General features: G+C 37.1%; 1 protein-coding gene across 1 annotated transcript; it reads right to left on the bottom strand.

The window, feature by feature from the left end:
* Window positions 1-3,039: 3,039 nt before the first annotated feature.
* LOC123246240 (cysteine-rich and transmembrane domain-containing protein 1-like) lies at window positions 3,040-3,360 on the bottom strand. The gene has a single exon (XM_044675168.1). It carries the CDS (start codon window positions 3,358-3,360, stop codon window positions 3,040-3,042), a length of 321 nt encoding a protein of 106 aa, XP_044531103.1.
* Between the last annotated feature and the right edge of the window lie 24,295 nt (window positions 3,361-27,655).

Below are 27,655 nucleotides of genomic sequence, written 5' to 3' on the forward strand. Positions count from 1 at the left end.
GGAAGTTCTGATATCAAATATGGCCTCAGATACTTACTAGCTATGTGACACAAGTCACTTCGTCTAGTTTGCAACTCAGTTTCCTCATCTGTGAAAAGGAGCTGCAGAAGGAAATGGCCAAACACTCCGGAATCTTTGCCAAGAAAACCCCAAATGAGGTCATAAAGAGCCAGACAACTGAACAACAGAATTATAGCCCAGTGCCTGGCATATAGTAAATTTCAAATAAATACTTGATTGCTTAAACTTCATAGACATGACAAAAAAATCCTCCTATTTTTCAGTGTCTTGGGCTCCATGAGGAGAAATAGTCCATGAATTTCTGTTGGAAAAGCTAACATTCAACAGACTAGTTCCTCCGTCTCCCCCCCAAGACCTGCCACTGTAATGCTCTCAACAGCTCTGACCCCCTCTACCCCAGAATATTTCTTGCTTCTCCCTTCCCTTTCCAAATTCCACAGTGCTTACATCTCAGTTGGGTGTTAAGAAGAGAATTGCTAAAGTGTGAACAAGTGTTCCCCTGCCCCTTCCCTGCCCCCTTCAAATGTTTGCTTGTTTAAGACAAATACATTTTTGTTGAGTGAATTCAACAGTTATTTTCCAAAACTCTTTGTGGAGCACCAAAGGACATAGAAAGCTTGTATGGTCCCTGCCCTCATGATACTCACAGTCTGGGAAGGTGAATATACACATAGAGAATACAAAGCTGCACAGTATTTATAAAGGAGCATACCAGTGCCATGTGAAGCTCTAGGGCAGGAAAACTACTTGAATGAACCAACCCTAGTTCATCTCCAGTGGATACCATTTCAGAGAGTCCAAGGTGGGGGGAGAATTTTTTTTTAGTAGAGAGGAAGGAAGTGAAGATGCTATTGTTCATTTGTGGCCAACCCTTTGTTTGGGGTTTTCTTGGTAGAGATACTGGAGTGGTTTGCCATTTCTTTCTCCATTTCATTTTATAGATAAGGCAACTGAGTGTCTGGGTCATATTTGAACTCAGAAAGATGAGTCTTCCTGACTCCAGGCACAGTGCTCTGTCTGCTGTGCCACCTGGTCAAAAAGCTAAATGCCACAGTGGAAAGCATGGTGAATTTGGAGTCAAAGGACCTGTCTTTGATCTATCTCTTGCCTTTGGGCCTTTGTATAAGCTATTACCGCAGCCTGGAATGCTCTCCTTCATAGCTGTGTGAAAACTCTAGCTTTCTTTAAGTCAGTGAGAGGTCTTTTCCTACTGTGGTGGTGTCTCCTCTTCTTCCTCCAGTTGTTAGTGCTTCCAGAAATTCCTTTTTATTTGTCTTGTATTTAAAGTTTCAATGTTGGTGTTGAGGTCTTCTAGGTCTTCTTGTTTGCAGGTAGTCTTCTTGTGCTGCTTACATCAATCCTTAGAAAATTGCAGAGCCTCCTAGAAGAGATCTGTATTTTCTCAAAGACCTGTCTATCCACATAGAAAAGACCAAGTGGATGACACTGAACATTTGTTACCCAGATTTCAATATGCATTTCGTTGGACACTCAATAGAGCTTCTATATCAGCATATATATTGGGCAGACAGTACAGATGGGTAACCAGCTGGGTCCAAAGTGGAATATAAGGATGACAGTGAACTAGATTGCTTTGGGGAAATTTCAAAGTTCCTTTGATGACTCCAGGCTTCCCATGAACCCAAAGGTCAATCTTTTTAAAACTTTCTATTGGTGTTACTGCATGTGTATGATGTGGACTACAAGTCATTGCCTCCAAGAGTGAAAAAAAGCATCACCCAGAGAGCAATGGTGAGGCTCCTAGGTGGGCATGAGCAGAGTAAAGTATGTAAACAATGAAGAATTCCAACAAACAAGAGTAAAAATTAAAGAATTTTAATGTATGATGGAAAAGAACATGTTATAGCAAGAAAGAATGAGAAGTAAACAGCTGTAGGGCTCCACTGGTACCTTTTTTAAAAATTTTTTTAAACCCTTAACTTCTGTATATTGGCTCCTAGGTGGAAGAGTGGTAAGGGTGGGCAATGGGGGTCAGGTGACTTGCCCAGGGTCACACAGCTGAGAAGTGTCTGAGGCCGGATTTGAACCTAGGATCTCCCGTCTCTAGGCCTGACTCTCAATCCACTGAGCTACCCAGCTGCACCCCCCCACTGGTACCTTCTTAACCAGTGGGAGAAAGCAAGGAGGACCTCTACCATGTTGGACCTTGAAATGTAGTGAACTTATGGGAGGATATAGACTCTTGCCCACCTCTGATATGCCTGTTTGGAGAAAACCCTTAACTAGATGAAACCACATATCTATTTGAGTATATCATATATTTACTTATCTATGTACCTCTTTATTATATTTATTAGTAGAAGGCAAACTACTTAAGGTCAAGGATAGTCTTGTTCTTGACTTTGTAGCCTTCAAACAAAGCATAGAACCTCATACATAGTTATTCTTGCACCATCAGTGAAATTGGGGATGATAGCTCTTTAATTGTGAACCTGCTTGTCAGGTCACAAATCTTCGCAGGTGTTGAGGGAGCTGAATGTGACATTCCATAACTGAGGCCCAGAGAAAATCTATCAGGAGATTTTTACTACTGTTCAAAAGGCAACTGAAGGTTCAGTTGGTTATGGAATCTGGTTTTCTATACTTCAGGGCTTTAGAAATAATAGCCCCCCTCCCACTTTTTTTTAATCTTTTGAATAGTTTGATGAGGTAGTGTTAAAATATTAACTAGGTAGTTTAAAAAGAAATCATTTAGGGGCTTATGTCATTGCATATTTTGCCACTACCATGAACAGTATGATTTAAAATGAAAGATATCAATTTCATATTCAAGTCTTTGGTCAAAAAAAATCATTTAGCTCAGTTGTTAAAGTAAAACAAAAAATTAGAAAATGAACATTAAAACACTAAATTAAGCAACAAAAAAACACTACTGATCGAGGATTCCATTAGGTTGTAATTGAGATGTTTGTGCACAACCAATCAATCATTACAGTAACAGAAAGAGATCAGGAATCAGACTCCATCAGTCCATCAAAGCTTTCTGGTAAGTGGAGATCAATTAAACGCATCTAGAAGGCAACAGCAGCAGAGTGCAGCCCAGCAAGCTGCGAGGCAGGAATTCTGGGCTGCATTATCCCTTCTTTGCTCTTCCACCACAACCACTGGATATGGATGAGGGTGTCCGCCATGCCAGGCTTGTGGATAGCCTGGGTATGGATAATATCCTGCATGAGGATATGGTCCTGGAGGCCCAGGAGGATAAGGCCCGGGAGGAGGATATAGTTGAGGACCACCTGCTTGCTGCTGCTGATTGGGTGGAAGTGGGATAGCAGTTGGGCCTGGGTTTGAGTAGGGTGGAGGTTTTTCGGAACTCATGTGGGACTGAAAACCTTTCTTCCGGTGGAGCTGTGGCCACTTGGTGCCTCCCTCACTCTTATGCAGACTTGTAACATGAGACTGAAGATTGAAAGGTGAGAGCCTGCTGCTACTGCTGTCTGGAATACTGAAGCTACTGGGTGCTGATGTTAGCTGGGCATTCTGCAGAAGAATCCAAAGTAGAAGATAAGAACACAAATGGAACATTTGCAATTATCACAGAAAATCCAAAGAAGGAACCACTGTTGTCTCTCTGGCCCTCACTTTTGTACGGGCAAAACTATCTCCTTGAACTTTACAAATGACTCATTATGGGATTTTTGTTGCTTTTGTTTTTTGTTATATATCAAATAACTCTAAAATAACACCTTATTAGTAGGAATAAATATCCATCTTTAAGTACCACAGAATGTTATTTATGTGAAAAATGTCAAATGTGAATGATATATGGAACTTTGGAATATTCATTGAACTTTATTTCATATTTATTTTTATTTATTAAGTTCATAATAAAGGCAAGTTGAACTGAATTACTAATCAGAGTATCTCTAGAAGGGCTTAGAAGGCCATCTAATCCAACCCATTCTTGAGCAGGAATTCTTTCTATAATATCCCCAGCTAGTAGTGGTCATTCAGCAGCCTTCCTTTGGAACATCACTACCTCCCGAGGTAGCTCTTCCTTCTCTGATCCCAGAAATTCTTTATTATAATAATAATATAATAAAAACAATAGCTAACATTTACGTAGTGCTCACTGTGTGCCCAGTACTGGGCTAAGTACTTTTAAAATATCTCATTTGAGCTTCACAACAACCCTGAGGAGTAGGTGTTATTATTATTCCTATTTTACAGGCAAACAGAGGTTGAGTGACTTGCTCAGGCTCACACAGCTAGTCATTGTCTGAGGTTGGTTGTGAACATAGGTTCTTCTGACTCCAGGCCCAACACTTTATTTAAACGCTATGCAAGCTAGCTTCCTCTTTACCTTTATGCCCAAATACTGTGTAGTACAAGTAATAGCTGACCCATTATGAAATGTGTCAGATTGACTCTGTTGCAGGTTAAATTTTATTCTAATGCCACATTTTCTGTATGTATGCAGAGACTTCATAGTTCCTTATTGTCACAGCATGATTGACTATTTAGAACTTTACAGAAATTTGAAGGAACATAGGAACTGAGTGGTAGATGGAAAGGCTTTAACAGGGCAGTTGGGGAAGAGAGGTCAGGTATCATCTGAAGTTAATTCTCTAGATCAGTGATTCCCAAAGTGGGCGCTACTGCCCCGTGGTGGGTGCTGCAATGATGGGGGTGGGGGGGGGCGGCGCAGGGGGCAGTGATGGCCACAGGTGCATTTATCTTTCCTATTAATTGCTATTAAAATTTAAAAAAATTAATTTCCAGGGGGCTAAGTACTATTTTTTCTGGAAAGGGGGTGGTAAGCCACAAAAGTTTGGGAACCACTGCTCTAGATGATCATGCTATCCTTTTTCTTTTTCTTTGACTTTCCACAGAGAGAAAGAACTTCATAGCTTAATAGGATAGAGTTGATAAGCAATTCTTCTCAAACCTAACCCCCTTTCATTAGAGGCATTGTGATATGGTACAAAGCATACTGAACTTGGAATCGGGAGATGTGGGTTTGAATCCCATCTCTGCCACCTACTAACTGTATGATCATTGACACTAAGTCACTTCACTCTGAAGATCTGTTTCCCACGAATAACTTCAATACCAACCTCCCAGGTCTGTTCTAAGGAAAATGCAATGTAAACGTGCAGTGTTATTCATGCCCTTCAGAGGGATGAGAGATGTTACACTTAACTTTACCTTCTGCTTTTGTCAGAATTCTGGAACTTGATTAGAAGCCTTGTTTTCTAGTCCTGACTCGAACCAAATTCAGGATCTGTTCTGCCCCTATGGAGATAACTCTTTATGTCTCAAGAATGCTTTCCTCAGCCCCAGCTGAGGATGAATGAGAGTCCCTAAAACTTTGAGAAGGAAAAGTCAGTTTGGTGGGCTATGGTTCACTTCCTCTCCCTTGCTCAGTTGAAGTTAGAATCCTTTGGGATCATTTCACATGGCCCTATGGTTGATGGTGGGAGTGTGGGGCAGAACACAACTCCATTCTCCTCTCTTAGCATTATTAATTGAAGGGGCTGGACTAAATGTTCTTACTACTAAAACAGAATCTAAGGAAGGAACCTTAGAGACTCAAGCTGACTTTTCTTGAAGCCCTCTGTCCTTTTATTTGAAGTAGGGGTGGAGAGGAACTCAGGACTTCCAGAGACATTCATTTTTCAATAGGTTTTTAATTGTTAGGAAGTCTTTCCTCAGGAGATCCTGAAAGCTGCCTTTGGGCAACTTGTTAGTCACAGTTCTTCATTCCTGCCTCTGAGGCCAAACAACAGATCTCATTCCTCTTCTATCTAACTTGAAGGGAACTATTATTCCCCTGTCCCTAAGTCATCTCTTCTCCAGTCTATGATGATTGACATGATCTTGAGATTCACCGTCCTGGTTAGTCCCTCTGGATGTTCTCCTCTAATGTCCCATCTAGCTCTGATATTCTGTGGAGTATCATCTTGGATATAAAATGATTCAGTTCACTGCTAATGGCATCAGCTTAATGTTGTGATGATTGTGTTGATGAATAATTAGACCTTAAAGACTGGAATTCAGTCTCAGTTTCCTCATCTGTAAAATGGGAATAACAATAACATCTGCTTCAAAGGGATGTTGAAGATCAAGTTAGATAGTATAATATGAAGTGCCTTGTACCCCCTAAGGCACTCTATAAATGCTTGCTGTTATCCAGGATATTATGGGGGCTTCTGAGAATGGGGGTAGGCTGGTGAGTCTTCATATCCTGTCTGGGGGGGTGGGGTGGGGATTGAGTCTCCAAACTAGTATGGTATAGGAGAAACACCAACTATTCAGTATTAATTATGTAACCCTTAAGTTTCTCCAAATCTTCTGAGTCTTGATACTTTAGGCAGAGAAGCTGAGAATCCATGCTGGAGAAGAGAGCTAACTTGTTCTCCTCCAAGATACTCTGTCCAAGTTGCTCTATCCAAGATGCTATTCCACTGAATGACAGAGCCATATGGGGCCTTAGAGGAGAGCATCCAACATGTACCTGTGTTTGGAAAGGAGCTTAAGTTAATTTAGCCTCTTCTGGCACAAGAACATTCTCCCCCAACGTACATTGTATCTATGTATTTATCTTATGCATCTATATAAGTCCTAGGGAGGTCTTGAGGCATATGAGAAGTTGTGACTTGCCCAGGGTCTTACTATTAATGAGTATCAGGAGGGTTTTGAGCCTAGGTCCTCCTGACTTCAAACCCAACACTCTCATCTGCTATTTCCCTACCCTGCAATTCTTATAAAAATATTTTTCCTTATTATATGTGAAAACAATTTTGCCCAAGGTCACACAGCCAGTAGGTGACAGAGTTGGGACCTGAGTGTTCATCCCAGGCTATTTACCTGTCTGTAACTTACTGACATCAAGACAAAAGATGTATCAAACGTGTGAGCCCACCTATACCAGGTCCTGAGTCAGAACATGTCACAGAACTGTTTACTTCCAATTAGGCCTGTAGACTGACCTGATTGGCTCCTGACATTTGGGGCTTCCTCTGCTTTAATACTTAGGGGTGTACAGAAGTAGCCAGCTTTCTTTACAAAGTCAGGGTAAGCATCCCCCAGGCACCTTTAAAAATACCAATTGAGAGTGCACTGGATGAAGTTTCACTCAGAGGCTGGTAAAATTACTTTGGTGCTTAGTGGTCACTTTTATGGATACATCATTTACTCTAATTGTATCTGTCTTTGTGACCCTTCTCCTTCCCCCTCCATCCTTAAGGAGCTGAGTCTGGCCAGAGAGCCTCAAATAGGTAATGAAAGTATTATTTATAATCATTTAATAGATGGAGGAATTGAGGCTTAGAGAAATTAAGTGGCTTGGCCATGGTTATACAGCTAAGTAAATACTGAACCAGGAGTCAAATTCAGACCTCCTGACACATAAGATCATAGATTTAGAGCTGGAAGGGGACCTTAGAGACCACTGAGTCCAACCCCACCACCTCATTTTACAGATGAGGAAATTAAATCGGAGAATGGTTAAGTGATTTTCCAGGGTTATATATAGTAAGTCTCTTGAGTCAGGATTTGAACTCGAGTCTTCTTTTCTCTATGCCCAGAACTTTTTATCCACATGGTGTTGCTTTCCTCACCATAGATGGAAAAACAAACAAACAAACAAAAAAAAAAAGAGTTCGGTAGTAGAACGGAGCTGTCCTGCTAGTAAGATGCCAGTCTACATGGGAGGGTTCTGGTTTATAGGCAGGGATTCGTACCACCTCTTACCTGCCTGCCTGGAGAGTTATATCCCTGGCAGTTAACTGTTCTGGCAGTGATTTCTCCCCATCTGCAAAGTTGGATTTTCTCAGTGGCACCTTTTACATGACGTCTTTGCACCTGCATCATCTCCCAAGGAAAAATAACATATCTTTCACGAGTATAGATTGATTGGTTTACCTAAGAGGCATATTTATTAAGGATGCCTTCCTAGATTGTATGTAAGAAAATAGACTGAGAAGGCTGCTTCTGCCTCCTTTTGCAAGCCAGTCGCTTCTTGTAGAACTTCTTTCATCTCTTCCCTTTTCCTTCATCTTGTTTTCTATTGTGCACAATAACAATAGCTTATCATACATAGTATGATTGAAGCCCTTAGTAAATGCTCTTTTTTAGATTGTGAATTTCACGACAGAGACTGTCTTTTGCTTTTTATTTTTTGTATCCCCAGTGCTTAGCCCAGTGCTTGGCATATATATTGACTAATTATATATACATATAATATCCGTCCATCAGTCCATCATTTTTTGTGAAAGAGGAATATCAGGCATGAAAGAGTTAAGTGACTTGTCCAAGCTCATATGGCTAATAGGTCAAGCTTAAGTTTTCTGATTCTAAGATGAGGGTCCTTTCTAATATGCCATAACATCTGTCGTGTGTTTGCATTTCCCCTTGTGTTCTTGACATTTCATGTATTTCATAGAGTAGACCCTAGCCATGGTATCATTCTGAGTTGGGGAACAAAGGACAGTGACAAAGGACTAAGAACCAAAAAATCCTGACTGCCTATCCTACCTCCAACTCTGGCTTCCTTTGGAATTCAGCCTAACAAATGAGGAGGATCCATCTTTTTCCCTAAGTCCTCTGAGGAACCTAGTAAAGGACAATTAGTTACTCTTTATAAAGTGCTATGAAGGTAGAAAGGGCAGCAAGATTGTTAAGCTTTTTAGCATCAAAGAAAGCTTATAACTTCTGCACTATAGAACCAGTGCCTGGGTTAATGGGTATTCTGGGGAGAATGCTGACTTGAATGTAGAACCTTTAGATGTACAGATGGGGAGAAAGGAGGAGGAAGCAGAAACAGATTTTCTGTTTTTGGAAGCTGTTATTTAGAGCAGAAAGGGTTGAGAGAGAGAAGGTGACCTTTGGGGCCTCTTAAAAGTTTGAAGGGAGGGAGTGTTTTCCTTCCCTCCAAAAAACTGACTCTTCTTCCTGACATGCTCATTTTTCTTAATCACCATTCTTCCAGTCACCCATGAGGAAGCATCTGAATCTTCTCAGACTCCTTCCTTTTCACTCCTATATTCATTTGGTTAATAAAGTTTGTAGCTCTTTCTTCACATATTTCTCCTTCCTGTCTTTCATTTCTTTTATTTTATTAGAATGACTTTTATTGATACCTTCTGTTTTTATATCACAGTCATTTCTGGATATACTGGGGTGTTGTCTTTCTCCATACCCAATACATACCACACACAGCCAGTGAACCATATAAGAAAAAAAAAGAGAAAACCCCCAAGAAAAAAAGTTAAGTAAAACTACCCAATACAGCAGTTGAGTCTAACAGACCCGGAACTCTTTCTAAACCCATAGTCCTTCAATTCACTAACAAAAGGAAGGAAGTACATTTCCTCATCTTTTCCTGTGGCCAATATTGGTCAATATGGTTCTAGTTCTGGGTTTCATTTCAGTGATCTTTTCATTTATACCTATTGCAGTCATGGTGTAAATTATTTTCCTGGTTCTACTTTCTTCATTCTTCATCACTTGTTATATGTCTTCCTCTAGTTTCTCTAACTTCCCATATTTGGCCTTCATTATGGCATAATAATACTAGCTTATATTCAAATACCAGAATTTGTTCAGCCATTCCACTGGCCCTTCTCTCCATTTTCAATGCCACTACATAGGTCTAGCCCTTGTCAGATGACATAGGTCTATGGTTGTACTATTATTTCAGACTTCTGGATCACATGACCAACAAGATGGAAGACAAAATATTTTCTCCAGTCCTCTTGCAATGAACTTACAAACTTTTCCAAAATAGGAATTATGCACCCGAGATAGAGCATTCTCAATTATTTCCATACTCTTAAGACATGAAGAACCCTAAGGAGGTAAAAATCCAATGAAATAATAGCACAGAAAGTTAATCTCTAAGCCCTAACATGCTTACTCAGCACTATGCTTTGAGAGGACCACGTAAACTGACCAATGGATTTGCAACAAAATTCAGCTCTTACCTCCCCCATCTCTTCCCATTGCTACTGAAACCATCAGTATTTTGTTACAAAACTACTCAGCTAGAGAACTGAAGAACAGAGTGATCTGGGGCAGTGCGACAGAATGAATATGAATATCCACCAAACCTGCCTGCTATAAAAGGCCCAGAATTCAGCTGGGTCTAGTTCTATCCCCTAGAAATCACTTTTGGGCAGAGAATAAGGCTGATAAAACTCTGAATTATCTTCAGTGTAAAGAGTTTGAGAGGGCTTCAAGTTTTAGCCCTCAAAGGAAGCCATACTTGAAGGAGTCAGAATGTCAGCAACATGGGAAAACAAGGAAACAAGACATTACTAAAGCTCTCAGAAGGAAAAAAAATTAAGTGAAAGATTTTGAGCATAAGCAGATCTCAGTAAGAGAAAGGAATATGGACTCTAGGTCAGGGAAAAGAGCACAGATGTTTTTGAATAAAGATAAAAAGGCAAAAGAAAATGAATCAAGATCCCATGTGGCAAAAGATCTATGGATTCCCAAAAGAATAAGGAATAACAGCAGAATGTCCCTAAATGGAGATTTTATGAAATTTTGTAAAAAAAAGAGATAATTGTGAAAACAAAATTTATAGCATGCACAGGAGAAATGAATGACATAATAGGAAAACTAGAAACAATGGTGGTAAGTCTTTCCACAGAAACAGAAGAGAGAATAACTGTTTGGGAATGCAAATACACAGAAGTAAATGACAATCTGGAAGAAGAGATGAAAAAAATCAAGAGCATTAAAAGATAGCATGATCTCCATTGAAGCAAAACATATTGATCTCAAAAATAGGATACATTGTCTCCTAGAAGAACATGGCAAGTCAAAAAATGTGAATGCCATCATGCAAGAAATGAGAACTAAACTGACCAGAACTTCTGAACACAGAAAGCAAAGTACCAGTCAAAAGAATCCACATTTTGCCTCTAGGGGAAAAAATCATGTCCTTCAAACTCCTAAGCCACAGGATGGTTAAATTTAATCATTAATAATAATAGCTAATATTTTTACAGCATTTAATACATGCTAGATACTTTGCTAAATGCTTTATAATTATATTATTTGATCCTTATAACCTTGTGAAGCTGGTGCTATTATTATCTCCATTTTACTGTTGAGGGAATTGAGGCAAACAGAGGCTAAGTGATTTGCTAAGAGTTTCATGGTTAGGCCAAATTTGATCTTAGATCCTCCTGACCCTTAGCCTGGTGTTTTAGTCACTGCACCATCTAGCTGCCCAATTTAAATGATAAATAACAAAGCAATCTGAAAGCAATCAGTAGTGAAATAAGTTTTAGATACATGGATGCATTGTAATATTGTAATACAATTAAGACTAACAAGTATTGGGAATATGAAGAAATCTTGAAAGATTTTTAATGAAATAACTTATAGTGAAAATGACTAATCTCAACAGAGTACACACAGACAGCTACTACTACTACTAGTACTGCTACTTCTAACCATATAAAAAAAAAGCAAATAAAGATTTTCAATCAACCCTACAGAGGGGTTGATTGAAAAGTTGTGCATTTTTCAGATTAAAGGTAAATAGCTTAAAAGTAAGTTTAGTTAGTTTTATTGTTTTTAATAGTAGTATTATAATTTCTTTTGAAATAAAAAATATATTTATTGATCATGGCGAAGTGACTTGTACTACATAACTATTAGACCCAGGATTTGAACATAGGCCCTTGGAACTCCATATTCAGTGCCTTTTCTCCAGTACCTTGCTACTATAATACCTTTCCTCAAGGAATTTAGAATTTATTTGGGGGACAAATACATTACATCATTGGATCTGTGTGTGCATGTGGTTTCAACTTCAGTGATTTAGCTTACACTAATCATCTCCTCATTTTTCTACCAAGCCTAATCCTAGCTTAATCATGCACTGCTTCTCTCCATCCAGTTCATCTTTAATGCTCCTATGGGAAGATGTGGAACTTTTTTATCTAGCCCCAATTTTAATTGGACAAATGTATATTGAATAATTTAATGCTACTGGTCAGTTCTTTTATTCTTTCCTTATTAATTTCCCCCAGACATTTCATATTTCCTTAAGCCTTTTCTCCTCCTTTACAAAAAACCTAGACTCACTTTTATAGAGTTGAGAATGGGAGGTATGAGCTCTCTCATGTATTTATATTTTTCATCCCCAGTAAAGTGTTGTCCTCACAGTAAGCCTTTCATTCTTTTGTCTAGGCTCAAGGGAAGAGAGTTTTTTTTCCCTCTAAAGATAATCCCAGTATTTGTACTCTGGATCCCATCCCTTCTAACTTTCCCTGAAGCCCCATTCTCACAACTCTTCTCTGACTTTATAACATCTTCAATCTATATCTTTTTTTCTTTAAAAATACTTTTATTGTGAACTTAACGGTCATCAATAAATATGTATTGAAGAATTAATTGAGTACTTAGAATTTTCCTGGCTTAGCCAAGACATTTTGTTACTTATGTATATCACTTATGTGTACATGGGGAGAATCAGAATGTGGACATGCAAAATAGGACTCACATTTTTGTTTTTCTCACAAGCATGGTATGGCTGGTCAATTTATAGTTGTACAGTTGGGTTGAGAAAACAAAGAATAAATAAGGGGTAATACAGAGCTGAAAGATGAATGGGTGGGTTAGAACAGAGTTAGGAGATTGATGAAAGTATGATTCTCTTCCCAAGTATTATGGTATGGTTGGCCAATTTATAATCAATCATACAACTGAGTCAAGAAGTCAAAAAATAAATTTGGTGTGGTATAGAACTAGCAGATGAATGGAAGTTAGTATGAAATTAGGAGATTCACAAAGGTATGGTTAGTGGATCACAGTGCTTGAGTTATGATTGGAGCATTGTAGGAACAAGAATTATAAGTTTGACCAGGTGTTTTCTGTTGTCTAGTCTAGGAACAGAATTCTCTCCCATAAAAATATATTTCTCCATATGTTTTTTTCCTCCTGTTATTAAGTTTTAGTCAACTTACAGACTTAAGCAATGATGTCAGTCTCTCCAGAAGCACAATCAAGTCTTGCTTCCATACCTCCTAATTTTTTATTTCTGGAGCACAAAGGAAATCATTCTAGAATTTAGAACCTTCCTCCTAATCTATGAACATGAGGTAGTAGATTTTCTTAACTTTGGACAGGCTAACCCTATGGAGGTCAAGGATCATGAGGCAGACCTCCTTTTGTTATGGAGAGAAGAACCAGACAGTTCCTTGGTGGAGGACTAGTATAGATAACAGGTAAGCAAGAAAGGGATGTCTCCTGAGATCCATCCTTCAAGCTTACCAAAACTTAGCCAGTTTTCCATCTGGTTAGACAGATCATCACATGTTTGGGGCCCTATTATATACCCTATGAACACTTTTTTGTAGACGGGGGAAAGAGGATACATGTACAACTGTGCTCTTGCTATTAAGACCTTCCTTTCCTGATCATCTAAACTGTATATTGTTCAGGGGGTATGGAATGTAATGGGATTTTTCCTCTGCCCTATCCTCCTCCTCCACCTCATTCCTTTGTAATTGAGACCCAACTCAAAGACATCAGTTGGTCAATTTTAGATCTTTAACAATTTGGTGAATGAAAGTAACAAGTGTATTTTCTATCCTGGTGGGGACCCCAAGGCCCTGGATTAACAATTCCTCTTCTCCATTGGGTGGCCCACCCAACCCTGGATTTGTCTTTTGGTGCTCTTCTCCTGAGGATTCAAATGATCCAGTTAGAGGCGATAATTGGACTATTGTCTATTTAGAAAGTAGATAGCATAGCCCTGTGAGGCACAGATTCAAATGGGCAGACCTTAGCATACCACTGTGGTCTTGGATGTGAGGAGAGTCTGCTGTGGAGCCTTAGACCAGAGCTATCAAAGAAGTCTTACATTCCTGGATTTTTATCCAATCACTGAGTTGCTTAGGCTATCAAAGTTTCTCTCATTCTTTGATTAGGACATTAGAACAGCTTGTACCAGCATATGGAAGGCCTTGACATTTCATTAATGCCTTGAAGTAATTAAAGACAGTGATATCAACCCTTTATAGGTCAAAGAATTGCCTGGCCTGCCCATTAAAATTCAAAAGGAAAAAAAAATTTTAATGTGGAATAAGTACAGTTTCCTGAAATCTAGCCATTTAATTCCATTTCAGCAAGATATTAATTATTATTAATATTAATTAACAATAATATCTTATTAATATTGTTTTGCCTACTGATTTGGACAATGAAAAGATTGTTAGGTCAGCTTGGTCTTGTAGATTTTCTTTACAGTTTATCCTATTTAACTAGTACCTCTGGCACTGTTCGTTCACAGAGGATCATCAGATCTAGGAATGAATTTTTCAGGAGTAACTCTAGTAGAATTTGGCTTTCCCGCAAAGCTGAGCTTCCATGCATCCTGCATACCTACAAACACCATTACTTCTTAGGAAGTTTAGACATTTGAATTAATTTATTTGTATGGAAAGATGAGCTGTCCTTTTCACTCTTATGGACTATCCCACATCATGATTTTTGTTGGAGTACTGTCATCTTCAAGTATAAAATAATTTTTTTTTCAAATCCTCCCTACTGTCCTCCTTCTGGAGAATAAGAACTAGTTTTTCAAAGACTGTTTCTCTTATCTCAAAAAGTTTATCAAAGAAAGAAGCTTTTCTGTGCCTTGTTCTTTTTTTTAATTTAGTAAAATTTTCTAAATTTCTGATAGCTTGCAAATGTCTTGAAATTCAGGTGAACTCAGTTTAGGTCATTGCATTTCTTATGGTATGCCTAGAATATTTCCTTTTTACCACATTATGGTTAATTTCCGTTCTCTCTTTGATTTTAGCTTTCTTTTCCCCATTGTCTCTGCCTGTCTTCAATTTAGCATACTTTCTATGTTTTGGATGAATTATCCATTTCAAATATGTTTTATTTACCTGATCCTTTCTGGATGTTAGTTGAAATATGATTACATCTGAAAAGAATTCCTTCAATTTGCTAAATAGTTGAATTCAGCCAAATCATTTTCTTCAGAATGCCTCCTGTGGTGAGTAAGGGAGACTTTTCCCACTAAAAATGTAGTGTTAATATGAAATTTCAGTTCATTTAGGCAAGTGATGAAGATTTAGTTTTTTCCCCCAACTTTTCTACTAGAAAAATTGCTATAAATTGGTATAAACACTTTTAGTGCGTATAAAGCCTTTTTAAAAATTATTTTTGTTTTTTAGTAGTTTTAGCTTCTAGGAAATCAAATTTAAATTGCTTTTAATAATAAATTAAGTCAATATAGGATTTGAAGGAACTCTTGCATCCTTCAATCATTGTGTAAAAGAATTTAAAAGAATAAGGTGGTTTGCAAATATTTAAATTTATTTATTTCCAGTTTAATGATTGGCTGTAAATACAGAGATAAATTCAGGATTTCCTCCCATTATAATTTGTATTATATCACATTTTGCATTGATTGGCCAAATGGGGTGTATATGAAATCTTTCCTTAATTTAGGAAAATTCCTGTATTCTTTTTTAAACTGACTCCATTTTTTTTTGTTTTTAATTTCTTCTCCCTTATGGGTGAATCATGTAGTGGGCAACTTTTTCTGGGATCTATCATGATTTTAACTTTGACACAATCACAATACTTATTGTTTGAGTTCACTTTTTTTTGGTACAGAAATTTAACTCTTTTGTTTAAGTTTTTTTTTTTTTCATTTCTCAGCAGGTGAATTCTTGCTATATCACTTTCTGTTCCCCTAGCTAATTTAAAGTACTCCTTGTAGCTATGCAGAGGAAAGAGCTTTGAAGCTTTTTGCTACAAAACATTTAAAAAACACTCCCTTCTCTTAAGAGCAGGCAAGCTGAGAAAACACTTTTTTATCCTGGAAATTAGTTCACACAAGAGGCATGGTAGAGATATGTGGATAGTGCATATACAGCACAAAATAGATACTGCTGAGAGCTGAGAATCAAAGCTAACCAGCAGTAGACATGACTAATAAATAGTCATACAGACAAAACCAGCTATCAAGACCAGAAGAAAGAAACAAATTCTTGGAAGAAATTATAAGAAATCTCTCCTATAACTAGGGGATTATGGGAGAGAACCACAGGGATTAGAGAGAAAAAATAGCTACTGAAAATTTCAAGTAATCTCTTATTGAGCAGCTTGCATATAGATAGGGAAAATTATTCATTCACCTCTTTTCTTAGATCTTTTTCAGAAGAATGTGTCAGAAAAACTATCTTTTTTTCTTTCCCAGTTCAGACAGTCTCAGTAGGAACCCCGGCCTCTATCAAACCTTTAGTTTGAGATTTCTAGATTTCTCTGTAACATAGGCTGGAGCCCAGGACAGGCAGTGAAGGAAGATGTCCCCAACCTGCCTTACTAGTCAATGCAGTGCTCCTTTGAAGATGTAGCACCAGAACTATAAAAGAAGTAATTTAGCATTTTTCATTTTTCTGGCCTAGCCAAGACATTTTTATTAGGTACAGAATAATAACAACAGCAATAATAAACTAGTATTTACATAGCACTTTAAGATTTGCAAAGTGCTTTATAAATGTTAATACAAAAGGAGACTGTGACCATGACCATGCAAGTGGGGCTAACAGCTATATCCTTCCCTCAAATGAAATATGGTCGACAATTTATAGTCTTGCAACTGGGTTGAAAAAACAAAGATTGCATTAGAAATACTGAAAAAAGTTAATACAAAATTATTGAATGACTAATGAAGGCATGGTTATTAGCAGGACCTAGCACCCACGTAGTGATTGGAACTATCTAGGAACAAGTATTGTGGGGCGGTTGTTTTTTAAAATATTCTGCTTAGGGACAGGATTCTGTCCCATATTTTCCTTTAGTTTTTTTCAAATTCATTAATACCTGGTTTGTAATGATGTCAATCTCTCCAGAAGCAAAACTTAGTCAGGCCTCAGGATCCTGCTTCTGAATGTGAGCATGCCATTATCCAAAATGGCAAAACAACAAAGGAGCAGATTGTCTATGGAGGTGAACTCTTTGTACACAACAGCTTATTTTAGACAGATAAGCCAGCAAACGTTTATTCTGCACCTATAATATGCCATGCACTATCCTAAGTGCTGGAGATACCAATATAAGTAAAAAGAAAGACATTTTTTTTCTTTTTCTTTTAGAATCAACTGGGAAGGGAATGAGGAATGGCAAATGCCCTTCCCCAAAATGATGATCCCAAAAGGAACTTATCAATGGGAGAAGGAAGCTAGAAGGGCAGAGAGTTTGCCTTGTTTGTGAGTCCTCCTGAACTTTTAAATTCTATTTATCTTAGACTATTTTATTGATATTTTCTTTTTTCTTTTTCTGGCCTGTCACTACCCAGTATCTTATCTCTCTGCTATTGTAACAAATAAATATAATTAAGCAAAACCAATTGACATCTATGTCTTTTTTCCACTTTTGCTTCTAAATCCTTAGAAAATATAGTTGACACTTGCCACCAAATAACTCTCCTGTCTTCCTACTTCATTGTCAATCTCACTACAGAATGGCTTCTACATTAGCCTTCCATTACTTTCCTTACTCAGTGATTTTCTTCTTCCCAGATCTATTTGGCCTTTTCTTCATCTTCATCCTCCCATAGCTTTTTTCTGCATGGGATATCGCTGACCTGGTTGTCCTTGGAACTTTTTTCCTATTAAGTTTCTGGGACATATTTTATTATTTCTCCTTTAATTATCTAACTTTGATTTTCCTGATTGTTCTTGTTCTTCATCACCCCCATCTTCAAACTGTGTCCTTTTTCAGACTGTGGAGGGAAAGTGGCCATGAAGTCAGTTGTGAAGAACTTGTATTTATTGTTAATTAAATGACTCCTGGTTTCCCTCAAAATTCCCTAAGTGAGGACATGATGAAGAGAAATATTGCCACGTGTTCTGGGAGGGTTCTTGAAAGAGTAAGAAGATTTGGGTTTCATGGGCATCTTTGATAATGTTTTACTGTCTTGTTTAGTTTTCAAATTATTTTTTCCCTTCAATAATTTTTCCCCTCCAGTAACATGTTAAAACAATTTTTGGCATTCATTGTCTAACATTTTAAATTCCAAAGTCTTTCCCCACTCCCTGAGGTGGCAAAAATTCAATCTTATACATATGCTATCATACAAAACATATTTCCATATTTGTCATGTTGTGTTAGAAAACATTAAAAAACATGAAGAAAATAAAATGAAAAATGGTATGCTTCAATCTGCAGTTTGATTTCATCAGTTCTTTCTCTGGAGGTAGATAGGATTTTTCATTGTGAGTCCTTTGGGATTGTCTTATATCTTTGTCTTGCTGAGAATAGCTAAATCATTCACAGCTGTTCTTATAGTATTGCTCTTGCTGTGTACAATGTTCTCTTGGTTCTGCTCACTTCCACCTTAATCAATTGATGCAAGTCTTTCCAGGTTTCTCTAGACTTCCTTCTCATCATTTCTTAAAAAATTTTGTTTTTTTTCATTGCTACTGATAACTTTTGTTTTTATATTACCTTCATTTCCCAATATAACATTTCTCCCGACCCCTTCCCCCACCCCACCCCAGGAGCCATCCCTTATAACAAAGAATAAAAAAGAGGAAAAAAATAGTTCAGCAAACCCAACAATACATTGATCAGACCTGTCATTATGGGAAATATCATACACCCATGGTTCTCACCTTTGCCAAGAAGAGTATTGAAGTATGTTCTCATATCTCTTCTTTGAGACCCAGCTTGGCAATTATAATTCTCTTATAATGTTTTGTTTCATCATAATGTTTTCTGTTTCATTATAAAGTTTTGATTGTTTTATTGTTATTCTTTCCATTTGTATTTTTGTAATTGTAATGATGTGGCATGTAAGGTTACATTGTTTGGCCCATGTAGGTTATGTGTATCCACATAGGTTTGCCTGGATGTGGCTCTAAGGGAGGCGAGACTAGATATCTCTATACTCCATTTCCTTTATTCTTCCCCAGGGAGACTTTAATTCCTGCCAGAAGAGAGAAGCAGGAGACTGGCTGAGGTCAGAGGCTAACTATTCTGCTGTCTTCAACAAGAGAGAGTTGCTAGGCTAGAATTATATTCAGGATAGGTAATTTTTGTCCAAGCTGCCTTCCTGATCCCTGTAATGGGAAAGCAGGACTCCAAGCTATTAACCAAGGTTTGACTTCCTTCCTACTAATTTCCAATTCCACAATGAACATAAACAACAACAAACCCATTTATCCAAACGGATAGTGAACAGAAATCATAAAAAGTATAGATAGATAGATAGATAGATAGATAGATAGACATATATAGGTATTATATATGTGCACACACAGAGAGACATATATTGTATTGTATTTGATGTTTTACTGTCTTGTTTAGTTTTCAAATTATTTTTCCTTCAATAATTTTTATTATTAATATATACATATATTAATATATACATATACATAATAATAATATATACAACATATTGTATATGCACATATACAATATATGTCTCTGTGTGTGTGTGTGTGTGTGTGTGTGTGTGTGTGTGTGTATATGTCTGTGAGGGAAGCCTCAAAATGTCCCTAAACTCTTCACATGATATCCATAGGACCTCTATCAGTAGAACATTCATTCTTTTTATTGTCCAATTCCCCTACAAATCTGTTAGGGAGAACTCTATTATGTAAACTAAGGACCAATATATTGTGCTCCCCAGATGGCTCTTTGTCCCTAGAACTGTCCAAGGACTCTTTGACCTTCATTCCAGTCCTGCTTCCTGAGGGCCAATAGAAATTCCTGAGTCTCTGTGGGCTATGTCTTCTTTTGATGTAGGCCTATTTAAGTCAGCTGTTCCTATTCAGATTACAACAAAAGGGGGCAGAGACATATATATTTATGTCTCTGTGTGTGTACATACATTGTAAAGACAGCTGGGTAATATGGTAGATAGAGCGCTAAGCCTGGGATCAGGAAATCTGAGTTCAATCTACCTTCATATATGTGATAGCTGTGTGACCAAGTCACTTTACCTCTGTTTGCCTCAGTTTTCTTATCTGTAAAATGAAGATAATAATAGCATCTTCCTCTTAGGGTTGTTGAGAGGATCGAATAAGTTAGTAATTAAAAAGTGCTTGACAGTGCTTGGCGTGTAATAAGTACTATATAAAGGTTAGCTTTTATTATGATTAGGATTATATGTGAGTAAATACTAAACAGTACACAGAGTGAATGTGCTTGCTCTCCCTTAGGCAGTAAGATAACTGAGCTCAACTAAGAGAAAGAGTTCCAGATCTCACCCAAAGGGAAGTTATCTAAAGTCTCTACTGTAGCAGGCTGAGGATGGGGATATGATAGAGATAGACAGCTACTTTATATGTTGGCTTCTTCCCAGAGACTCTTATCCCTTCAAAGACCTGAAGTAAGGTTGAAATGGTATATTTTCTTTCTCAACTTGCTCATCAACTCCACCCCCCTCAAAGAGACTCAGCGCACCATGCAGTCAATCTCTACCAATGATGAGAGTACCATACCAATGTAGTTTAAGGCTTCAGTTACAAAGTTATTTTAAATATTATTTCCTTGGTTCTGCATATTTCATTTTGTATTACTTCAGATATTGAATGGACTTCAGGTTATTCGTCATTTATTATGGCACAGTAATATTCCATTATATCCTTGTAACACAATTTGTTTAGCCATTCACCAACTGATAGACTTTTTTTGTTCCTAATTCTTTTCTACTACAAGAAGCACCACTGTAAACATTTTGGTGCACATGGGGCTTCTTTTTTCTTTTTTTTTAATCATTGACTTTCTTCTTAAGGGATATGATTATCAGTAAGATCTCTGGGTCATGTGTATGGTTGTTTTATTAACTTTCTTAGTATAATTCCAAATTGCTCTCTGGAATGGTTTGACCCATCTTATAACCAGCTTTACTTTGGAGTGGACTTTAGAAGAATAAAAGGCATAATCAGAAGAATCATGATGTAAGAGCAAACAACATCATTAAAAATAAACTTTCAAGTTAAATTTCGAAGAAAAAACACCCCGTAACAATTCTCAGGGAAGGTATTAAATACCAGAACCATTATGGTGTCCCATCATTCCCCAGCCATTCTGTGATCAAGCAGCTGTCTAGCCTGAGCTCTACAATTGTTAATTTTGACTAAGTAAGATGAGTTAAATGATTAAACAGACAAGAGAACACCCCTTCTTTTCAACATCATCACCAAACAAGCCACACAATTATATGTACGAGTCTTCTCATTTTATTTCTTTAATTCTTCTCATTGAATACCCATTGTGTCTAATAACCTCTATGTGGAAAATAAGGAAAAAGGAAGAAGACCTTGTCCCTGTTCCCAAGAAACTGAAAAGCTAAAGAGAGAAACTACATGTACACACATAAAAATGTGCACAAAAAAGGAACTTATATACCAATGCATAGCTAATAACAGCATTATATAATTACAGGTATCCCTTCTGCATTGTGGGAGTTACGGATGCAGCTCCCCTATGATCTGGAAAATCTGTGTAATTTTGGCTTTTGTATTCTTTTTGCAAACTTTAACTTTTTCCTTATTTTAACTTTAAGAAATAAATTGTATATATTTATGGTATCCAAAGATAAAATGTATTGATATTAAATAATACTATGCATATATTTTATGCATTTCTGAGTTTCAAAACTTTTTTCTGTCATCTACTGGCCTTTGCATGTCATCTATGGCTTTTGCAAAACTCCCCCCCCATTCCCATTTAATTTCTTATATTTGCCCTCTATATATCAAAACCACAATGGGGAAAGTCATGATGTGGAAGAGATATCTTTATATATGTAAGATGCTATGGCTAAAGTATATTGGAATGGAAGAAAAAAATTAGCAAAGGCACCTTTTTTTGTGTTTGTATTTCTATTCCCAAAGCTTATGTTTAACAAGTAAGAACCTGTACCAAGATCTCCTTCTTTTTTCTCCTTCATCTCACAAAACTCCGAAATCTTCTATTCTCTCCTTCACTCTGGTCTCGAATAAAGAGGTAGCCCTTCTCTTACTAATGGCAAACTTTTCTGTGTGAACCCTGGATCTTATTCTCTCCCTTTTTCACCAGCATATTTCCTCATTATCCTCATGCCTTTAATCTCTTTCAACCTATTGGCTGTTTCCCTGCTTAACCTACAAATATGCCCATGTCTCTCCATCGTTAAAAAAAATCCTTCACTTGTTCTGACCATTCCTACTAGCTGCTGTACTATATATCTTCTCCCTTTTGTGGCTAAACTTCTTAAGAAAGTCACCTATGATCAATGTGTCTGCTTTGTCTTCTCTCATTTTCTTCTAAAGCACCTGTATTCTAACTTTCAGCCTTGCCTTTCTTGACTTCTTTGCAGGCTTTGACACTGTTGATCAGTTTTTCCTTCTGGATATTATCTCCTGGTTCTCTTATCTATCAAATTGCCCCTCCTCAGTCTCCTTTGCTGCTTCTTGGCCCTTGTCACACTCTCTAACCTTGAGTGCCCCCCAAGTCTCTGTCTAGGGTCTTCTCTCTATATACTGTTTCACTCTCTATACTATCTCACCATGGATACAATTACCTTGATGTAGATATTTCCCTAATCTATACCTCCAACCTTAGTCTCTCTGCTGAGCTACAGCCATAGCTATCTCTTTCAACTCATACAGCCACAATCCTAGTTCAGGCCACCATCACCTTATGTTCAAACTATTGTAACAGCCTTAAATTGGTCTCTCTGCTTCAAACTTCTCTTTACTCCAATCTATCTTTCACCAAAATGTCAAACTGTTTTTGCTAAAGTGCAAATCGAATTATATTACTTCTCTGCTTGACGAGCTCCAATGGTTCCCTATTACCTCCATAATCAAATATAAATGTTTCTGTTTGGTATTTAAAGCTCTTTATAGCTTCCTACTTTTTCAACCTTTATCCCTTCTATGCATTCTGTGACTTATGTTGGCCTACCTGAAGTTCTTCCAATTCCATCTCCTATCTTCTTGTTTTTACACTGGCTGCCCCACATGACCGGAATGTTCAGTCCTCTTTTAGTGTTTCCAGCTTCCTTCAAGATTCATCTCAAATCTCATCTTTTTAAGGAAGTCTTTTCAGACCCTGTTGGCTGCTAATGGCTTCTTCTTTCAGATTATCTTCCTTTATTCATATTATTGCTCAGTCATTTTTCAGGCAAGTCCAACTCTTTGTGATACAATTTGGGTTTTTTTTTTGTCAAAGATACTGAGTGATTTGCTATTTCCTTCTCCAGCTCATTAGAAAGATGAGGAAACTGAGGCAAACAGGGTTAATTAACCAGAGTCAGAGAACTAACAAGTGTCTGAGGTCAGTTTTGAACTCAGAAAGTTGAGTCTTTCTGACTCTAGGCCTGACATGCAAACCATTTCACCACCTAGTTGCTCCATGATATGTACACACCTAGGTAATTATATGTTGTTTTCCTTACTAGAATGCATACTCTTTGAAAACAGAAACTTTTGCCTTTTTTGGCAATTTTTTTTGTATCTCCGGAGCAGTGAATGGTACATAGTAAGCTATTATACTTATTGACTAACTTGATTTACATCAAATGAAAGTGTGTTTTCATTTCTTAAAAAAATTCTTGCTTCTTATAATAGGAAACAAAGCTCAGCAAATATTCTCTTCATATTCCTCTGATCAAATTAAAGGGCCTTAATTTAAAAAAAACAACACCTCAAAAGCAGAAATGTAAACAACAGAATTAATGGATTTGCTCAGTAGTGATATGATATGTTTGCCATCACCATTAAGCAAATTGGCTCTTTTGTGTCATGTAGAACCTGGTGTAGTATAATCAGTACAAAAATCACAAATCTTAATTCTCAGATTATATAATATGAAGCACAGTTTTAGTATTTGCATTTGATAACTATTCTTTTTTGCTCTCTAACCCAGCATTTGAGCTTCTAGCCTTGACCTCTACCCTAAAAACTGAAATATTGCTGCAGGTTGAATTAATCTGGGAAGATTTCCAAGGAAAATGTAACTTTCAGATAACTTTGAGGAAAGCAGGGAGATGGTTTGATGAAGATATTGTCCTGGAATTCTCCTGATTTCTATGTTGATTTTGCATACTTTCCTTTCCTGTTCCATTTCAGAGAATGTATGTGTGCTTGGAGGTTGGGGGTAAGGGTCAAAGAATTGAGAAGATAGCTTAGGAGACTAGTATTGAGGCCCAGAGTCTGCCCTATACCCCTAGTTTATGGCTATGAGTATGACCCAAGAGAACCTTTGTTACTATTTAGCCAGATAAGAAATTAGGAGTTGTGTGAGGGCCTCATGGTTTCCTTGTATTTGTGTACTTATTGTCTATTTATGGGGATATAAATTTTTTCTCTCCCTTCTCAGGGCTTGATGATTTCTCTAAGCATGTCAACTTGAACAAATGTCAACAACAAAAAAATGCTTACTGGGTTGAATTGAAATCAGTGGGACTGGTGAATAATAGAGAACTCTTCCTCCTAGGAAAATGGTCAGCTTTTGCCAATCATAAGAACATCTCTGAAAGGCCCAAAATGGAATATTAAGGGATTCTTCCAGGAATCAGGGAGAAATGACAAATTTCTTAAAATTATCTTGACCCTCCTTAGAGACCAAAAGTTCTTTTTTTCCAGATTATATACTGATACAATCTTTAAATCACTTTCTACATTTTGCAATCCATGTTCTCTCCTTCCCTTTTATCCCTCCACCCTTCTCAAGACATCAGGTAATATGATATAGATTGCACATGTGTTATCATGCAACACATATTTCCATTCTTGTGTTGTGAAAGAAGACATATATCAATTACAGTAGAGAAAAATTCATGAAGAAAATAAAGTGAAGAATGGCATGTTTCAATTTACATTCTGACACAATCAGTCAGGTCATTGGATAGTCTTTTTCTTCTTCACAAGTTCCTTGGAGTTGTCTTGAATACTTGCATTGTTGATAATAGTTAAATTATTCACAACTGACCATCATACACATTGTTGTTATTATGTACAAAGTTTTCCTGGTTCTGCTCACTTCACTTTGCATCACTTTTTTTGTGATCATCTTGGTCATCATTTCTTATGGTACCATAATATTCCTTTACAAACATATACCACAACTTGTTCAGCCATTCCCCAGTTTATAGACAACCCTTTAATTTTCAGTTCTTTGCCATCACAAAAAGAGCTGCTACAAATACTTTTGTACAAGTAGGTCCTTTTCCCCTATCTTTGATCTCTTTGGGATATAGACCTAGTAGTAGTATTGCTGAGTCAAAGGGTATGCAGGGTTTTATAAGTCCAAAAGACTTATAGACTAGGAAATATTAATCTGGGGTCTGTAAATTTATTTTTAAAAATATGCCTATTTTGAACATTTATTATATGATATATGATAATATATAATTCATGATGTAATTAATTTTTGTGTGTAATTTTCTATGTGTTTCATTTTAGGCACTTAAAAACATTATTTTGAGAAGTTGTCCATGGGCTTTGGGCTATGATAAGAGTTCATGACCCTATTGATTGTTAAAAGACATAGACTCAGAGAAAGTTGGTTGCAAACATCTCTAACTCATTCCACTCTTTAATTTCCCGTGTTTAAGAAGTTCCTGAGGATTATTGTTGTTTTTTTTTAATTTTTAAATTTTTTAGAATATTTTTTCCATGGTTACATGATTCATGTTCTTTCCCTCCACCACCAAAATCCTCCCACCTTCTCCATAGCTGATGTGCAATTCCACTGGGTTTTACATGTTACACTGATCAGAACCTAGTTCCATATTATTGATAGTTCCACTGGGATGGTCATTTAGAATCTACATCCCAAATCATATCCCCATCAACTCATGTGTTCAAGCAGTTGTTTTTCTTCTGTGCTTCTACTCCCACAGTTTTTCCTCTGAATGTGGATAGTGTTCTTTCTCATAAGTCCCTCAGAATTGTCCTGGATCATTGCATTGCTGCTAGTAGAGAGGTCCATTACATTCAGTTGTACTTCAGTGTATCCATCTCTGTGTATAATGTTCTCCTGGTTCTGTTCCTTTCACTCTGCAACAATTCATGGAGGTCATTCCAGTCCATATGGAATTCCTCCAGTTCATTATTCCTTTGAGCACAATAGTATTCCATCACCAACAGATACCACAGTTTCTTCAGCCATTCCCCAGTTAAAGGACATCCCCTCATTTTCCAATTTTTTGCCACCACAAATAGCGTGGCTATAAATATTTTTGTACAAGTCTTTTTCCCTATGATCTCTTTAGGGTATTACCCCAGCAGTGATATGGCTAGATGAAAGGGCAGACAGTCTTTTAGCGCCCTTTGGGCATAGTTCCCAATTGCCATCTAGAATGGTTGGATCAGTTCACAACTCCACCAGCAATGCACTAATGTCCCAATTTTGCCACATCTCCTCCAACATTTATTACTTTCCTTTGCTGTCATGTTAGCTAATCTGCTAGGTGTGAAGTGGTACATCAGAGTTGTTTTGATTTGCATTTCTCTAATTAGAAGAGATTTAGAACACTTTCTCATGTCCTTATTGATAGTTTTGATTTCTTTATCTGAAAATTGCCTATTTGTGTCCCTTGCCCATTTATCAATTGAGGAATGACTTGATTTTTTTTGTACAATTGATTTAGCTCCTTATATAGTCGAGTAATTAGACTTTTGTTAGAGTTTTTTGTTATAAAGATTTTTCCCAATTTGTTGCTTTCCTTCTAATTTTGGTTGCATTCGTTTTGTTTGTACAAAAACTTTTTAATTTAATGTAATCAAAATTATTTATTTTACATTTTGTACTTTTTTCTAACTCTTGCTTGGTTTTAAAATCTTTCCTTTCCCAAAGATCTGACAAGTATATTATTCTGTGTTCACCTAATTTGCTTATAGGTTCCTTCTTTATATTCAATTCATTCATCCATTCTGAGTTTATCTTGGTGTAGAGTGTGAGATGTTGATCTAGATCCAATCTCTCCCATACTGTTTTCCAATTTTCCCAGCAGTTTTTTCAAATAGTGGTTTTTGTCCCAAAAGCTGGGCTCTTTGAATTTATCATAGACTGTCTTGCTGAGGTCCCCAAGTCTATTCCACTGATCTTCCCTTACTGTCTCTTAGCCAGTATCATATTGTTTTGATGACCACTGCTTTATAGTACAGTTTAAGATCTGGTACAGCTAGGCCACCTTCCTTCACATTTTTTTTCATTATTTCCCTTGATATTCTTGATCTTTTATTATTCCAGATGAACTTTGTTGTAGTTTTTTCTAATTCAGTAAAAAAGTTTCTTGGTAGTTTGATAGGTATGGCACTAAATAAGTAAATTAATTTGGGTAGGATGGTCATTTTTATTATGTTAGCTCATCCTGTCCATGAGCAATTAATGTTTTTCCAATTGTTTAGATCTAGTTTTAATTGTATGGAAAAAGTGTTTTGTAGTTGTGTTCGTATAATTCCTGTGTTTGTCTTGGCAGATAGATTTCCAAGTGTTTTATATTGTCTAGGATGATTTTATTTTTTTAAATTTTTTTTTAATGCCCTTAACTTCTGTGTATTGGCTCATAGGTGGAAGAGTGGTAAGGGTGGGCAATGGGGGTCAAGTGACTTGCCCAGGGTCACAGAGCTGGGAAGTGTCTGAGGTCAGAATTGAACCTAGGACCTCCCGTCTCTAGGCCTGACTC

The sequence above is a fragment of the Gracilinanus agilis genome, chromosome 4, assembly GCF_016433145.1.
Source record: "Gracilinanus agilis isolate LMUSP501 chromosome 4, AgileGrace, whole genome shotgun sequence".
NCBI lineage: Eukaryota > Metazoa > Chordata > Mammalia > Didelphimorphia > Didelphidae > Gracilinanus > Gracilinanus agilis.